General features: G+C 35.4%; 1 protein-coding gene across 3 annotated transcripts in view; it reads left to right on the forward strand.

The window, feature by feature from the left end:
• TM9SF4 (transmembrane 9 superfamily protein member 4) overlaps window positions 1-19,303 on the forward strand; it is a 78,264-nt gene that overhangs the window by 20,224 nt on the left and 38,737 nt on the right. For all 3 annotated transcript variants that reach the window (XM_089095190.1, XM_089095192.1, XM_089095193.1), the window contains exons 4-6: window positions 183-338; window positions 5,094-5,377; window positions 15,318-15,441. In XM_089095190.1, coding sequence (XP_088951316.1) covers window positions 183-338; window positions 5,094-5,377; window positions 15,318-15,441 — 564 coding nt within the window. The remainder of the gene's footprint in view (window positions 1-182; window positions 339-5,093; window positions 5,378-15,317; window positions 15,442-19,303) is intronic.

The following is a 19,303-nucleotide window of genomic DNA, read 5'->3' on the forward strand; positions in this document are numbered from 1 at the left end:
AGAAGGAGTGGTGACAAAAATTCTTTGCATAGTTAATAATTTTGAAATCTCAATTAGCTTAGAATAGCAATTTTCAGAGATTGTGAAAGTTCCACTGTAGCTTATTTGTGTACTGAAAATTTGAAAGAATGTGTTGTAAAAGTTACCAAGAAAACTACTCATGTACTCCTATCTGTTTTCCGAACTGTAGATAACCTACCAGCAGTTACAATAATTGAGAGCCCAACAACTGGTGAGAGTCGATACGAACGAGGTTATAGACTTGGATTGGTTGCTGACAACAAACCCGCTATAAACAGTCACTTAAAGCTGATATTCCAGTACCATACCGAAGATGAGTAAGTTCTCCCTCTCTCTCCATCTCTCCTTCTGTGTAATTTCTTACCTCTCTTCCTATCTTCCCCCTTTTTCTTTCCCTCTCCATGTCTCTCTCTGCCTCTCTGAGTGATGAGTAAGTTCTCCACATCCCTCTCTCTTGTCTCTCTCGTCCTTATTCATCTCCTTCTCTCTCTCTCTCCTTCTCCCTTTTCCTTAGAAACCAGAAGAAATCAGGTCATTCTATGGGAATTTAAAGGAAAAAAAATAGATACCAATAGAGGGTAATACTAGTACTTAAAACATGTACAAATTATATTGTATTTGAGGGGGACCCCTCCCATCTGCCCTAAACTCTCTGCTCTTTATGTTATACAACTAGTGATTTATTAAAAGCATTTTACAGTGCAGCCCGCCATTCTTTGTGCGAAAGTTTTAACTCAATACTCTGGAAAGGAATGCTTTTTCAGGTCGGATTCTCATTCTCAAGGTCCTGTATAAGACCCAAATGTACTAAAATGAAGCTTAAGCTTTGATGGCAGAAGTTAAGAGGGGTGTCGCCTCCCCCTGTCATACGCCCTTTTTAGTAGCCGTCTCTCCAAAAACATTCAATCAAAACTTTGAAATAGCCTTCTTGTTCAGGATAGTTCAAATGTCAACTCACTATCCCTATGGAGTGACATAACCCCCAATAGCTTTAGAGAGGGATACCAAACGAAAGAGGGATACAATCAGAACACACTATGTGCTTGCTGGTTGTCAAAAAGGCATATCAGTAATATATAAGGAACAGCTGAGGGCATTAAGTTAAAATCTCAGAGCATGCTAAGTGGGATGTTGAAAATTGATTGGAGGGCAACCAACCCCCCCCCCCCTCTTTCCATTTTTAGATGTCCTCTCTCCTCAAAACTGATCAAAATTTGAAAAAGTGATTAAATTATACTTAGATGGCGAAAGTTAAGAGGTGCCCCCCCCCCCCCTTCCTAATTTAAGAGAAACAAGAATAAAGCAGTTTGTATTAACAAGCTCAGTGTAAATATTAACCGTTGTCCATAAAAACCAAAAGTTAACAAACTGAGTTTGATAAAGATAAGCTCATCAAAAAACAGGTTTTATACGGGCTCTATTATGCAAAATTCATCAATTTTTTAATGTACTCACCAAGGCGTGTTTGAGAACCACAAAACAGTAATTTCACTCCATGTACACAAACATGAAGTTTCGGAATTCTCCGCTCTAAGCTAAGGTTTCAGTTTTAAAATTAAATTAAAATTTAAATTCAGTATTAAGGTCTAACCTAAGGTTTCAGTATTAATTAAAGTATTTTAAGGTACAAGCTATGCTGAGAGTTGATAATTGCAAAATATTTGTACCAGAAATCTGATTGTTTCAAGCAAATACAATTAAATAACTTTCTCCCTTCTCGAGTGCTTCTAATAAACATAATTTAACTTTTTTGCTCGTTGATTGAAATTTTAATTTCTGCTTATTGTCACTTATCAGGATTAATTGTGAAGGGTGTTATCCCCCCCCCCCCCTCACACACACACACACCGAAATCGTCTGCTTTTTACCAAGAACAAGAGCAATGTGCTAAGGAAACTTAATTGTTTGTTTTTTGAAGATTAACCTTTTTAAAATTGAAAAGATTTATTATATTTTTGTTGGGTGCTGTTTGGAGGTTCTTTTTTGGGTCCGGTAAATTGAGCTCTAATTACGATTTTTTTTTTATCTTTTTTATCTCTTTTTCTGGGTTTATTGATTTGTTAGGAGGGTTTTCTTCCGCACAAGCTTGCTTCAGGGAATCGATGATGCATACTTTATTTTTTAAATAAACCCAGTGTTACTTTAATGTTACTTTTAAACATATAGAAGAGTTGGCATTATGTGCTCTTTTCTTTCTTTTTTCTTTCTTTTTACTTTCCAGTCATGAGGCAAACTCTTTGTCTAGTCAAACATACACCAAAAATCTTATTGCTTCAAGTAAATACAATTAAATAGTCTTATCCCTTCTCGAGTGCTTCTAATAGTCATAATTTAGTTTCATATTATAGAAGTTATTTTAGTGATTAAACGATTATTCGAAATAGTTTAGCTATTATATTTTGAAGCCCAGGGTATGTCAGCATTTCATGTCTCCAAGTCTCACTTATAGCTAAAATAATAATCATAATTTAGCTTTTAGCTCATTGTGTTTGCGTTAAAACTTACATTTTTGGACCACCGGGAAAAAAAAATTAAACTTTGACCTGAAAAGTAGGGAGTTAAGATGGCGATAGCTCTTCATATAAAGGATAATGTTCGTCGTTATTTTATTTAGAAATACTTGTTTTTTAATTCTAATTTCTGCTTTCTTTTAATGTCGCTATGAGGATTAAACGTGAAGAGTGTTATCAGCCCCCCACCCCTCCCCTCCCAACGTCGAAATCATCTGCTTTTTGTCAAGAACGAAGGAAACTTAATTGTTTTTTTTCAAAGATTTTCATTGTGCTTTTGCTACTGCTTCCGCAGCTGTTTTTATTTTCTCGTGATCAGGGGTAGGTGGCTCTTAAATGGTAAGAGATGAAGACTCGGTATTTTCCCTGGGAATGGGAATCTTGAAATGAAGTAGAAAATTTTCTTTGATGTTTGAAATTCTTTTAGTAGTTTTTCAGAAAAAGAAATTTTTTCCCGTTATGTTGTACATAGCGGCAAAACAAAGCTATCCTACTTGGGAAAATGAATTGATTGGAACAGTTTTTATGACGTACTCCTGAAGAACACTGAATTTCCGCTCTAAGAACTGTAGAACAAAGTTACATATCTCTTCTTGGAAATGATTCTTGAAAAGGAAATATTTCGTGAAAATAAATCTAAAAAGGTCAATCTACAATGCCAAAGTCTGAACTGTTGGACTATTTTCTGAAATTTTGATTTGGTGCTCTTTTATATCTTCATCAAGTAATGCTATTAAAAGTACTCAAAATGACATTATCTTTCTTAGTTACAAAATTGATTCGTTTACATAGAGATTATTCCCAGAATTGTCATGACGCATCAACTTTTTTTATGTCCAAGCGGTAATTTTTTTTTCTAGACTGTGTCGCATTTTTGTTCTAACACGGATAGACAGATTCTGATCCTCGAAGAAATGAAGTTGACATTGATTTTCGTGATATAAAATTCCTAGTGTGGCTTTCTATTTTGAAGTTTTGAATTGTGAATTCCTTTCATTTTGTCTTAGTAAAGGGCGTTACCACAGCCTCCCTCCACCCCCTCTACAATCATCCAATTTTTACCAAAAACAAGAGCAATGTGTTGAAAAGCGTTTCTTTTACAATGCGTCAAGAATGGACGGACTATTTCATTGTGTTGCTGAGCAACACTACCGCTTTCACAGCTGTTTTATATTCTTCGTTATCAATGGTTTGTATCATTGGTTTATTGGTTCGTGATTATAGAAATCAAGATATGGAGCAGCAGATTTCCAGTAAAGAGTGTACTTTTTCCAGTAGTTTTCCCGCCCAAAATCAAAACCTTTTTTCTTCGTGCTGTAAATAGTGCCAAAAGGAAACAATCCTATCTGGGTAGTAACGATTTTATATCTTACTTCTTAAGGTGATTAAATTATCTCTCTGAGATATAGAGAATGAAATTCCATATCTCTTCTTGATTTTTCGGAAATGATTCTTGAAAAGTCGACCTCGAATGCCAAATTCCAATCTTTTAGGTTATTTGCTTATCTTTTAGGTAATGCTTTTTGTTGTCATCAAATGGAATCTTTATTCATAAGTGAATAATCTTAAGAAAAGTGCACAAGATGACATTAACTGTCGTATATACAAAATTTCGAATAATTACGAATAATAAACGAATAATAATATACATATTATTAATAATATATATATTATAATAATAACGAATAATTCGAATAATAAACCCTTACGAATAATTTTCAAAATTGTCATGACGCATCAATTTTTTTCATATTCTAGAGGTCAATTTTTTTTTCTAGACAAGGGGTTTGTTTTCTTCAACATGGATTGATAGACACTGATCCTCCAAGAACTGAGGTTGACATTGGTTTTTCAAATATAAAATTCATTTATGACTTTCTTACTTTGAATACTGATAGAACTAATACTTCATTTTCTAACGTCAAATACTGATACAACTTCATATTGTCTCTTCAAAAATTATAGAAAAATATTTGAACAATTTTGGCATAACTCGTCGATTTCAGGGGATTCTGACGAAGAGACCGATCTAATCTCTAGTAATTAATTTGTTCACAAAAAGTGGATGTTTAATATTAGCATCCTAGTCATAAATTTAGAATTAGTATGATCTAATCATACATTTTTAGGGTTTGGTTTTGACATGACTTTAGCAGTAGAAAAGGAAATCGGATACAGGAGCAGCTTCAATTCATGAAAATTGTGGCAGGGGGGGGGAGAGTGATTTGCATATATTTTTTAAATGGAAAGACATTTTAATACCTAGGGAGAGGATGCCTTTTTTCCTATGAAAATACTAAAATAAGTGTTTTTTTATTATGGGGGGTGCAGTTGCTTCCCCTTTTTCTAATTTTTGCCCTGATAGGGACCCACATTCTTTCCAAAATCGTTTCTACCAGAAAGACACATTGGATCCTAACCAAACTGGGCAGGAAGTAAGAACTAGGCTGAGAGTTTTGCCTTTGTGGAAAAAAAATTGTTAAAATTATTGATGCCAAAACAAATGGTTTAAAAAAAGATTTAATCAATCTATTTTCTGAACTAATTGACTTTTCCCCTTAGTATCCACTACCGTATCGTTGGTTTTGAAGTACAACCGAAAAGTATATCGATTGAATCTATAGACACTACAACTGCTGGTACCTGTCATGCAGTTGACACTTCTAAACCTGCATTCATCAATCAAGATGGTCCTACAAATCTTCTCTTCTCATATTCTGTGGAATTCAGGCGATCGGAAGTGAAATGGGCCTCTCGTTGGGATATATATTTAAATAACAAGACAAATCAACAGATTCATTGGTTCTCAATTGTCAATTCAGTGATTGTGCTCTTCTTCTTATCTGGTATGTATTCTTTTACACTATATACTTCTTCTATACTTCTGTTCTTCTATGCTTTTTTTCACTGTCCCAATTGTTACTAATGCCTATAGTAAAGGCCATACGGTTCCAATGTTTTATTATTTATTTATTAAAAACAAATTTCCGAAAAATAAGTTTTTCAAAGGAAAGTAAAGGCCGTTTTAAAATTAAGCTCAGCAGATACAAATACCTCTTAAAATTCAAACTCAAAACGACCAGAAATTACTATTAAAGAATAAATGGAACCCAAAACGAACAGAAATTAAATAATAGCAAAAAACATACAACAAGTAATAATATAAATGAAAAAATAAGATCTTAAAGCGAGTAATGCTTAGATTGAATATGAAAATCAAGCTTAAAACGAAAAAAAATATATTTTCCTATTGAAGAATAAATGAAACTTAAAACAAATAGAAATTAAATAAACAATCAATGGAAGCAAATATACAATAGATATTAATGTAAATGAATAAATAAATCTTAAAACGTGTGAAACTTAAACTGAATATGCAAATCAAGCTTGAGACGAACGAAAATCACTACAAACAAGAGTTTGGATATCGCCTGCTTCCCTCACTGTAAAATTCTAAAACCTACTGTGTAATTGGCGCTTTACTGAAAAGAATTTTATTACAAATATTCTCTTTTGTACTTAATATTGAAAATAAACATTAAAATTATAATAAAATTTTGAACTGATGAGCTTGATTGATTTTATTACATGACTGCACCAAACAGGTATTTCACGCTGCAATACTGTACAACTATACTGTATAACTGTATAACTACTGTACAACTATACTGTATAACTGTATAACTACTGTATAACTATACTGTATAACTGTATAACTACTGTATAACTATACTGTATAACTACAATACTGTATAACTGTATAACTACATTTATGCACAAACACTAAAATACTTACACGAACTGTAAACAAAAAAAAAAAAAAAAAAATTAAAAATAAAAAAAATATATAAAGAATGAAATAAAAGCTACACATTCACTAAACCATCCTCAGAAAACTTTCACAATAACCTCAAACATCAAATCTATTTGTGCTATACAGGAATTTCTTCACTATGTTCCTAACATTTTTGTCACCAATTATCAAACTTAAATCCAAAGGGAAGCTAACATTATGTTCTCTCAATTCAAAATCATATTAAACCTCTGACGAACATAAAAAGGACAATCATACAGGACATGCTCACAGTTTTCTATACATCCACAGTCACACGCTGGGCTATCAGTTATGCCTATTCTATGTAAAAAATAATTTAGTTTCGAAGGGCCTGTTATAAGCTGAGTTAAAATATAACTTGGTTCAAGTTTTTGCACACAAATTAAATCTTCTTTACATTTGAAAAAACTAATAGGCCAACTACTCGCATATTTTTCAAATATTACATACCATTTATTATTTAGAGCATTTTTTAAAACACTACGGTTCAGTTGGAAAGGTGAAAAATAATGTTCCATGAGAAACTCAACTCCTAGCAACTCAGCAACTATTTCATCGGTAAAAACGCTATGATCAACAGAATATCTATTTAAAGGAAAACTAGGCTGCACAATATCTGGCCAAAAAGGGTGACGTCCCTTTTTAACAAACCTCATCACTGCCAGTTCTATTGCTCTTAGACCGATTGGAAGGACACCAGAAAGGGCCGTAATAACATGATTTTGAGCAGTTCTAAACGACTTTGAAATACTAAGGGTTGAACATCTTTGTGCTGACTGTAACATTCTCTGTATATTTTTTTTTCTTAAGGCCCCAATCCATACTGGAGCCGCATACAAAATAGTACTTTCAATTACTGACATATACAATTTTCTAAGAGCGAAAGGCTTTAAGCCCCAGGTCATCCGTGCCGCGCTTAAAAGACGACTCGATTATTTCTCAGCTTCATTAATTCTACATGTTACATGTTCTATCCAAAGAAGTTTCCTATCTAAAATTACTCCCAAATATCGAACTTTATCCTTAACTTCAATAACGTCGCCTCCAAATATTAAATTAACGTGAGGGGTTTTATGTCTATTTGTAAATAAAACAACCTCTGTTTTTAATGTGTCAAATGTTATTTATTATTTAGTGCCCATTTATCAAAACTCTCGAAAATTTTATTTGCTACTTTTTCCAGTGTACTTACATTATTTGCTGTAATAATAGCACATGTCATCAGCATATGCTTGAATCAAACAATTTTCATTTATATTAATTTCAAGAATATCATTAATATTAACAAGCCAAAGGAAAGGAGATAGAATTCCACCTTGTGGACATGACTTTTCTAGTTTATGTAAGTTTTCATTTTCATATGCAACTGTTCGATCTGATAGATAACTATGTATTAATTATATTAAGCCAGAAGGGCATTCTTAACTGATGAGCTTTCAGCAATTAATATCATTATGCATCAAATATTCATTTTAATTTATTAGTTCTTTCTAAAGTTGTTCAAAGCGAATATAGTTTTACTACAAACAAGAGTTTGGGTACTACCCCTTCCTTAACTGTAAATAAAAACCAAAAGCCTACTGCGTCATTGGCGCTTAACTGAAAACGCATTATATTACAAATATTTTCCTTTCCAGTTCTTACAGTCTTACAGCATTGAAAATAAAAATAAAATTACAGTGAAATAAATTCTATAAATGATGGATCTTTCAATAAATAATATCACTATACATCAAAGATTCAATTTGATGTTGCTTATGCTTTCCAAGACTGTTCAAGACGTATATAGTTTTCAGTAAAGCGCCAATGGCGCAGTAGGTTTTACACTTTTGCAGTAAGAGAAGGAGGCCATACCCAAACTCTTGTTTGTAATGATTTTTGTTCGTTTCAAGCTTGATTTGCATATTCACTTTAAGTTTCACTCATTTTAAGATTTATTTATTAGATTAATATTTATTGTATGTTAGTTTGCATTGATGTTTTTTTTTAATTTCTGTTCGTTTTCCATTTATACTTTAATAGCAAAATATTTTTTTTCGTTTTAAGCTTGATTTTCATATTCAATCTAAGCATTACTCGCTTTAAGATCTATTTGTTTATTTATATTATTACTTGTTGTATGTTTTTTGCTATTATTTAATTTCTGTTCGTTTTGGGTTTCATTTATTCTTTTATAGTAATTTCCGGTTGTTTTGAATTTGAATTTTAACAGGTAGGTGTATCTGCTGAGCTTAAGTTTAAAATGGCCTTTACTTTTCTTTGCAAAACTTATTTTTCGGAAAGTTTTTTTTTTAATTAATTTTTTTTCGTTTTTTATTTCAAAAAGTTTCAAGTTTTTAAAAATTCCTTATTTCAAAATCAAAAAAAAAAAAAAAAAAATCAAATGTTCATCAAAGTATTAAAACTGGTATCAAAATGGCTATCTCAAAATTTTTATCGGATGCATTGGCGGAACGGGGCGTGGGGGGGGGGGATAGTTGCCCTCTGGTCTCTTTTGACTCTTAAAAACTGAGCTAGAACTTTCAATTTCCCATCAAATTAGCCCTTTCTGAAATTTATACTAGCATCCTTTCCACAACAGCTGTATATGCCCTCGCGTCACATCTTACAATACCTATCCCGGGATTTGACGTAGTGTGTTGACCCTAAAGTTTTCGTTATATGATGTTTGAAGCATTTTGAAAAAAATGGCTCTCTCAAAACTCTTATCGGATGGGTTTGAGAAAAATAGAGCGTGGAGAGGGGGGGAGGGCTATTTTTTCTGATCTCTTTTGACTCTTAAAAAGCGAACGAGAACTTTTAATTTCCAATTATATGAGCCCTCTCCAAAGTTTATATGAGAATCCCTTCCATAAGAACTATATATGCCCCCAGAGCATTACTTACAACGCCTGCCTCCGGACCCTGGGGGTTGCGTCAATCCCAGAGTTTTCATTATATGATCTTTGAACTATATTTAAAACAATGGCTATCTCAAGGTACATATCGGATGGGTTTGAGGAAAAAAGAGCATGGAGGAGGAGGGGGGCCTAGTTGCCTTCCGATGTCTTTTGACTCTTTAAAAGTGAACTAGAACCTTCAATTTCCAATCAAATGAGCCCTCTCCGAAATTTATACGAGCATACCTTCCATATGAGCCATATATGCCCCCAGAACAATACTTACAACGCCTGCCCTGGGCCCTGGGGGCTGCGTCGACTAAGGAGTTTTTTTTTATCTGACCTTTGAACTATTTTTAACGAAATGGTCATACATAAAGAAGTTTTTGTTATATGATCTTTGAACTATTTTTAACAAAATGGCTACCTCAAATTTTTTAGCAGATGAATTTGGGGAAAAACGACTTGGGAGGGGGGCTAGTTGCCCTCTGATTACTTTTGACTCTTAAATAGAGCACTAGAACTCTCGCTTTCCAGTCAAATGAGCCCTCTTTGAAGTTTATACGAGCATCCCTAGTTGCCCTCCGATCTCTTTTGACTCTTAAAAAGTGAAAAAAAAACTTTCAATTTCCAATCAAATGTCCAATTCTCCGTAGTTTATACGAGTATCCCTTCCGTAAGAACTATATGTGCCCCCATAGCATTGCTTACAACGCCTGCCTCCGGACCCTGGGGGGTTGCGTCGAAACATGAGCTTTTCTTATCTGACCTTTGAACTACTTTTAATGAAATAGCTATTTTAAAAATTTTATCGGGTGGGCTTGGGGAAAAAATTGTGTATATGTGGGGGGGGGGGGGGCTAGTTGCCGTCGGAAATCTTTTGACTCTTAAAAAGTGAAATAGAATTTTCAATTTCCAATCAAATCAGCCCTCTCTGAAGCTTATACGAGCATCCCTTTCATAAGAACCATATGCGCTCCCAGGATAAAACTTACAACGCCTACCCCCCGGGCCCTGGGGGGTTGTGTTGACATCGGAGATTTTGTTATCTAATTTTTGAATAATTTTCAAAAAATCGGCTATCTCAAAATTCTTAGCGGATGGGTTTGGGGAAAAAAAGGACGTGGGGGGCTTAGTTGCCCTTAAATCTCTTCACTCTTAGAACTTGAACTAGAACTTTTAATTTCCAATCAAATGAGCCCTCTTTGAAGTTTATACGAGCATCCCTTTCATAAGAACAACACATGCCTTTAGGGCATATCTTAGAACGCCTTCCCTCGGGCCCTGGGGGGTTGTATTGACACCGGATTTTTTTTTATTCGGCCTTTGCGCTATTTCTAACAAAATGTTTACTTCAAAATTTTCATCAGATGGGTTTGGAAAAAGAAGGCGGGGGGGGTGCTCCTTTTCATAAGAGCTATATATGCCCGAGGGCATAACTTACAACGCCTGCCCCCGGGCTCTGGGGGTTTTGTCGACATCTAAGTTTTGTTATCTGACTTTTAAACAGTTTTTAACTTAATGGTTATCCAAAATGTTTATCGGATGCATTTGGGGAAAAAGGGTCGTGGGGGGGGGGGGTTAGTTGCCGTCCAATCTTTTCAATCTCAAAGACAGAACTAGAACTTTCAACTTCCGATCAAATCATTCCTCTCTGAAGTTTGTACGAGCATCCCTTCCATAAGAACCATATATTCCTCAAGGGCATAACTTGCAATGCCTGCCCTTGGGCCCCGGGGGGCTGTGTCGACCCCGGAGTTTTCTTTGTATGGTCTTTGAACTATTTAAAAAAATGGCTATCTCAAAGTTTTTAATGGATGGGTTTGAGGAAAAAAGGGCATGGAGAGGGGGGGGGGGCTCCTAAGTGCCCTCCAATCTCTTTTGGCTCTTAAAAAGTGAACTAGAACTTTCAATTTCCAGTCAAATGAGCCCTCTTTGAAGTTTATACGAGCATCCCTTCCATAAGAACCATATATGCCCCCAGGGCATAACTTACAACACCTACTCCTGGACCTTGGGGGCTGTGTCGACACCGGAGTTTTTGTTTTTTGATCTTAGAACTATTTTTAGCAAAATAGCTATCTCAAAGTTTTTATCGGATACATTTGGGAAAAAAGGGCGGGGGGGGGGGGGGCTTTTTACCCTCCGATATCCTTTGACAGTCAAATTAGCCCTTTCTGAAATTTATACGAGCATTCCTTCCATAAGAACCTGATGTATTACCAGGGTGCAACCTTTAAACGGTACTCGGAAGACTGTGGGGGGAGTGTTCTACTCTAAGACGTTTTGGCCATTAGGCTCAACTACATATAACAAACCAATTGAATCTAAAATGTGAGGAGTTAAGTTTAGGTAAATGGTGGGCGCAGTCGGCATGTTTGATGCCTTCGAATCACTTTTGACTATTGAAAAGGGCAGTAGCCATTTAAATTTCCAATCGAATGAGCCCTTTTTGAAGTTTCTGCGACAGCGCTTTCTATAAGAACCTTATATACCCCCAGGGCATAACTTACAACCCTTGTCCTGAGGGCTGTGGGGGGGGAGGAAGTTGTCATCCTTAAAGACCTCATTTCCAGAATTGTCAACTACGTTGAACAAAATGGCTTTCTCAAAATTTTGATTGGATGTGTTTGGACAAAAGGGGGGCGTGAGAGGGGGGTTAGTTGCCCTCCAATCACTTTCGATTATTAAAAAGGGCACTAGCCCTTTCAATTTCCCATCGAATGAGTCCTTTTTGGAGTTTCTACGACAAAGATTTCTATAAAAACCTTATATGCCCCCAGGGCATAACTTACAAACCGTGTCCTGATGGCTGTGGGTGGGACTGTCCTCCTCAAAAACATTATTTCTATATGGAAATTAACTACAGGACAAATTGGCTATCTCAAAATTTTCATTGGATGTGTTTGGGGAAATGATGGGTGTGGAAGGGGTGTGAGTTGCCTTCCAATCACTTTTGACCTTTAAAAAGGGCACTAGAACTCTCGATTTGCAATCGAATGAGCCTCCTTTGAAGTTTATACGACGACCCCTTGCATATGAAGTGCCTCTTGGAAAAAATAATAATAATAATAAAACATCGGAGTCGTATGGCCTTTATACTATAGGCAACGCTATAGCGTTGCCTCTGATTTATTTATTTATTTTTTCCAGAGACACTTCATATAGAATGGGTCGTCGTAAAAACTTCAAAGGGGGCTCATTCGATTGGAAATCGAGAGTTCTAGTGCCCTTTTTAAGGGTCAAAAGGGATTGGAAGGCCTTGAACACATCCATTATCAAATACATGATTGTACTCTTTTTCTAATCTTGATTTTTGAATTTGATTTGCTTTATGGAAGTGATAATAAACTTGAGAGCCATAGCTAATTAGAGTAAAGCCAAGACAGATAGTCTCTGTGAGAGGTTCACTCAGAGGTAGTCTGTATGACTGTTCTACGAAGCATACTTATTTGCGCTGTAATAGCCCTATTTGAACCACATTGACAAAGTTGGGTCTTAATGGTAACCTGTGGATAAAGGCCTGTACCTAACAAGGAGGGGGGCTGTAAGGGGGATTGCATTGAGACGAATACTCCACTTTATCAACCTAAATTTGGAAAAAAAAATCATGAAGTAGTTCAAAGGAGACACGCACGAAGAAGGACCCAGACCCTTCGACCAATTTTTTGTGCGATTTTGTACTCCATTCTATGCTCCATTGTCGATCCGGTGATTTTACTTCAGAGGTGTCTGCTAAGATAGCAAAAGGCCATAATTTGTCTTCCCGCTAAAGGCAACTTTTTAACAGGAGATCTCTATTGTTAGGTCTATCTTTAATTATTTTTATCTATTTTTTATCTGTATTGTTGAAGTTATATTTTAAACGTTTTGCATTTTAGGTTTTCATCCAAATCTGGATTATCCTGGTCTTCCAATCTGTTTCCAAACTTGTTCTATCAATATTAATCAAATCAACTTTTTGCACAAAATAAGTTTTTTTTTAAAAAGTAAAGAACTCCATTAAACCAAAAATGAACAAAAATAGAATCAAATAATCTACTAAGCATAAAACTACCACAAATCAGTATCAATAAGTAAATGATAACCAAAACAAACATAAAGAGGCTTATTAAGCATCAGGTTGCTATTACTCAGTATTTCATAAAAACAAATTTTGACGACCCAACTGCAATCAATGACCTTATCTGGTCAACATTACAAATCAAGTTGACAAAGCCATACTTTGAATTAATAGACTAATCTCGTGGCCTCTCCAACAAATTCAACGAAGTTTTTCAATCTGAGTTTTCATTTCTTCACTCCCTAAAGGCAAGTGTCAGCAAACTTGGGAATGATGATGCATGTAACTTCATCAAACTGTACTGTCTTTGCAGCGTTGCTGTGTTTACCAAACTGGATCCTTACCGTACAAGTGAGTACCTGCCTTTCAACCAGACATATGTGAGAATAGCTGCAACCAGTGCAATGCAAGGACTCGTAGATGCTCAAGGGCCAAGTGATAATATTGATCTCTTTTACCAGTCTTTCTTAGAATACTATATAGTCCTAATCAAGCACATTCAAGACCCTTTCAAGATGCTTTGGTTGAACCAAGGAATGCAAAAAATTTGAAACCAAAATCTCAAAGACTACTGTTTTTAAGATTTCCTGTTCTAAGAGAAAAGTGTTGCCTCCAGAAAATGGACGTAGAATGGAGGTCACAGGTAATGACTGACATCACTGAACTTCATTTAGGTGATGCTCATGTTGAAGACATGTCAGTTGAGCAGTACTGGATAAAGATATTTAGTCTGGAGACTCGCAGTGGCGAAATCAAGTATCCGGAATCGCGGAAGCGCATATATATCATTATCTGAAGTAAGAAAATAACAATTTGATCCTGCGCTGTGCAACATCAAATCATGCAATCATATAGATTGTGTGGAAATGTAAAGTAAAAAATCCCTCCTGTCTAGGGAGAAAAATAGGGAGAAATCAGACCTAAACATAGGGAAAATAATGGAAAATTGATATAAAAATAGGGAAAATTGGAACCTAAAACTGGAAGCACTGGGCATAACATACGACCCTTGCCTTGTGGGTTGTGGGAAGGGGGGGTATCATCCTCAAAGACATAATATCCAGAACTTTCAACTATGTTGAAAAAATGGCTATCTCAAAATTTTCATTGGATGTGTTTGGGGAAATGGTGGGCGTGAGAGGGGGGTCAGTTGCCCTCCAATTACTTTCAACTATTAAAAAGGGCACTAGCCCATTCAATCTCTAATCGAGTGAACCCTTTTTGAAGTTTTTACGACAAAGCTTTCTATAAAAAACCTTATATGCCACCAGGGCATCACTTACAACCCTTGCCCAGAGGGCTATGGGGGGAATGTCCTCTTAATAAACATAATTTCTATCTGGAAATCAACTACGTTAAACAAAATGGTTATTCCAAAATTTTGATTGGATGTGTTTGGGGAAATGGTGGGCGTGGAAGGGGTATTAGTTGCCTTCCAATCACTTTCGACTATTAAAAAGGGCACTATCCATTCCAATTTCCAATCGAATGAGCCCTTTTCGAAGTTTCTTCGACAACTCCTTCGGTACGAAGTGCCCTGGTCTAAGGAAAAAAAATAATATATTGTGCCAACATCGTTCTTTACTTAGACAGCATGATTGCGATCTTTCATTTTTTTTTTTTTTTTTTTTTTTTTTTTTTTTTTTTTTTTGTATTGCAATATTTTAATTCGTTGGGCTCAAGTGGAATATTGATGGTACATGACATTAGATAGGATGATTTACATTATATAGGGTGTAAGCATTATGCGTCATAACGCATTATATATAATGTGGTTAATACTTAGAAATCTATCAACACTAAAAAAAGAAAACTATATATTGCATGCTCCCAGTTCTTACCATTAGTAATTCTGGCGGGGTATTACTAACAATGCCCTGATCCATCACTTATCTACAATCTAGAAATCGACGCATATGTGTTCAATTTTAAGAGGTGAGAGGACCTAATTTTGTAGACTCCGTATCATCTGCAATTTCCAGTAATCTGTATTTGATATCCAATTTTAGGTATCATAACCATGATAATATTGAGGACATTAAGACGTGATATAGCCAAATACAATCAAATTGACTCAGATGACGATGCTCTAGAGGAGGACGGATGGAAGTTAGTGCATGGTGATGTATTCAGGTTATTATTATTTATTCGAAAACTTGTCATACAAAGAAAGGAAAAGACGGAGCAATAAGAGAGAAAAAAAGAAGAAATATATACTAAGCGCAAAAACAAACACTTAAAAAAAGATACAACAAATGCATCTTAACTACTGGGCCAGTACTAACGACCAAGGATAGTGCAACGTTGTGAAACGAGAATTATAAGCACGAATTCGATTTTCCATAGTTACAATGGGGTCGGAAATGCTGAATTTTCTAATTAGATAAGAATTGCGGGTCCAAGAGGGAAAACGTAAAAGATATTTTGCGAACCGGAAGAAAACTGAATGAATTTTTGATTTGTCACATTATTAGGTTAATATGGTTATTATCGTATCATTATATGATAATTCTATGATTATCATATCAGGTTATTAATTTACCGTAATTAATATCCTTGATTATTTTACTACCCTATTAATACTATAATTAATGGAAACTGCGTACGGCAACATTACTGTTTCCTCTATCTACGGGTATTTCTCTTCTTTTACATAAATCGCAATCAGTGTCAACGAAATTTAAAATAAATGTCAATATGTCAAAATGCCTAATAAAAATATCACCTTAAATATTAAGTTAGCATCTATTCAGTTTTAACAGGGATGGGGAATACTAATCTTCCAACTTCAGGGCCGTATTTTTTGGGGGGAGGAGAGAGTACAGCCATGGGCGAACTTAAATCTAAACTTTGGGAAAGATATTACATAATTTTCCTACGAAGGAGATAGCCTTCAACACATCCTAACATTGTTCTTAGATTCCATGCTTCAAATCTTCTAATCGGAACAGCGTGTACGGGTCAGTTTAAGGGGGCCCTATTCCCTTTATCTAGAAGCAAGGTTATCACCTTTTCTAAGAATTAGCACAGAGATTTTTACAGGTATTGAGACAGGTTTTCAAGATCATAGACAACAGAATAAGTACTTCAAAGGTATTGAATATGGTTCTAAAAGGAATCGACAACAGAAAGAAAAATGCTGCTTCTTATTTGGAATTAAATAAAAAAAACAAGTTTTTTTAACTGAAAGTAAGGAGCGACATTAAAACGAACAGAAATTATTCCGTATATGAAAGGGGCTGTCCCCTCCTCAACGCCTCGCTCTTTAGGCTAAAGTTTGACTTTTTCAAAAAACTTTAATTTTTAAAACATTAAAAACTCTAGAGTAAAGAACGAGGCGTTGAAGGAGGGGAAAGCCCCTTTCGTATACGGAATAATTTTTGTTCACTTTATGTTTTAATGTTGCTCATTATTTTCAGTTAAAAAAACTTGTTTTTTTTTTATTTAATTTTTGAACGTTTTTGAATAAATGCAGGTTCTGATCTTGGCTCACAGTACATGAATAATTAAAGCAAAAATTTCATTTTAATTTACTTTTATTTGGTTAAATGGCTTTCTCGAAACTTGTTTCATTTTATTTACGAACGTTTTTATTAGTAATAAATATACGTAACTTATGAATTAACTTACGTAACGAACTTCTATATTCATATATTTTTAATACGTATATTAGGAGGTTCGCCCCCTAGTCAATTCCTTGCTCTTTAAAAGAAAGTTCGAATTTTCTTCCAATTCTTTAAAAATTACCGCTTAATCACAAAGGCCGTTAATTAGAATAAATAGCTCTTATGAAAGTACTAAAAAATCTTTGGCTTAAAGAGCGAAGTATTGACTAAGGGGTGAACCCAATCATATATGTAATATTTTCTGTTCGTTTAAAGTTTTGATGTTGCTGCTGTTGCAGTTGAAAAACTTGTTTTTTTATATTTAATTTCTGATCTTTTTTTAAATAATGCTGGGAAGTCCGGCGTCCCCTTCATGGCAATGTCCCTCCCCCCATGAAAACTTCCTTCATAGAAATATCCTCCTACATGACCTCTGACCCCCGGCACGTACGCAGGAATTTGTTGTTTTTTTTTGGGGGGGGGGCAAATCGTTCAAACCCATTATTCTGTGAAAAAAATTAGAAAATTATGGGAAAATGAAAAAATTGTGAGATTTCGGGGGGGGGGCGGGCCCGGAGGCCCCCCTCCCTGCGTACGTCCCTGCCCGACCCCCCCCTCTCACTACCAGGAAAATCTCCCCTGAAAACGTCTGTACTGTATACTTCCCAAAAACCAATACTATATGTTAACATTGGGTAAAGTTCATAACTTTCAGCCCTCCTCCCGGGAACTTCGGGGGATTAAGTCATCCTAAAAGACAAACTTATAATATTGTTGTACATGCTGAACAAAATGGCTATCTAAAAATTTTGATCAAGTGACTTTGGGAAAACAATGAGCGTGGGAGGGGGCCGAGTTGCCCTCCATTTTTTTTGGTCACTTAAAAAGGGCACTAGAACTTTTAATTTCCGTTCCAATGAGTCCTCCCACGATATTCTAGGACCACTGGGTTGATACGATCGCCCCTGGGGAAAAAAATAAATAACAATAAACACGCACCCATGATCTTTCTTCTGGCAAAAAATGCAAAATTCCACCTTTTTGCTAGATATGAGCTTGAAACCTCTACAGTAGGGTTCTCTGATACGCTGAATATGATGGTGTGATTTTCATTAAGGTTCTATAACTTTTAGGGGGTCTTTCCCCCTTTTTTCGAAAATCAGCTAAATTTCCTCAGGCGCGTAACTTTTGATGAGTAGGATTAAACTTGATGAAACTTATATATTTGAAATCAGCATTAACATACAATTCTTTTGATGTATCTATTTGCATCAAAATACCATTTTCTAGAGTTTCGGTTACCATTGAGCCGGGTCCCAATAACCAATACTAGATGTTAACATTGGGTACAGTTCATAACTTTCAGCCCTCCTCCTGGGGGCTTCGAGGGATTAAGTCATCCTAAAAGACATATTTATAACATTTTCGACCATGCTGAACAAAATGGCTATCTCAAAATTTTGATCGGGTGACTTTGGGAAAAAAATAAGCGTGGGAGGTGGCCTAGGTGCCCTCCATTTTTTTTATCACTTAAAAAGGGCACTAAAACTTTTAATTCCCATTTAAATGAGCCCTCCCACAATTTTATAAGACCACTTCTTCAATACGATCACTCTTGGAAAAAAAAAAAAAATAAAATAAAAATAAACACGCATTCCTGATCTTTCTTCTGGACAAAAAGCAAAATTCCACATTTTTGTAGATAGGAGCTTGAACCCTCTGCAGTAGGGTTCTCTGATACGCTGAATATGATGGTGTGATTTTCATTAAGGTTCTATAACTTTTAGGGGGTCTTTTCCCCTTTTTTTGAAAATCAGCCAAATTTTCTCAGGCGCGTAACTTTTGATAGGTAAAATTAAACTTGATGAAACTTATATATTTGAAATCAGAACTAAAATTTGATTCTTTTGATGTATCTATTGGTATCAAAATTCCGTTTTTTAGAGTTTTGGTTACCATTGAGCCGGGTCGCTCCTTTCTTACAGTTCCTTACCACGAACTGTTTGATTAGCTTTTAGCTGAAAGATTGTTTTTCAGGGGGGATGGAGATTACCAAGAAAGTAAAGGAGAGGGATATGACTCCCTTCTTCATAATTAAGTTGTTTTTGTTTTACCTGCAGTTTGAGACCAATTTAAGAGTCGGCGAGAAATTTTTTATTGTTTCAAGAGAAATAGATTTTTTACATGCACTTTAGCGACCAATTTAAAAATCAGGTCCATCTTTCGGGAGGATGGGGGGGGGGTTCATACCGGGTATCCCCCTCCCCCTGGATACAGCCAACGATAAAGAAAATGTTGCCATCTTCACTGTTTCTGTCAGCTTGAAAATTTCATTCGTTTTAATCCCTCAAGCCAAAATGCTCCTAAAGAAACTGAAGAATGTAAAACTA

The sequence above is a fragment of the Artemia sp. Qi Xiang Cuo genome, chromosome 10 (genome assembly GCF_049724085.1).
Source record: "Artemia sp. Qi Xiang Cuo chromosome 10, ASM4972408v1, whole genome shotgun sequence".
Classification (NCBI taxonomy): domain Eukaryota; kingdom Metazoa; phylum Arthropoda; class Branchiopoda; order Anostraca; family Artemiidae; genus Artemia; species Artemia sp. Qi Xiang Cuo.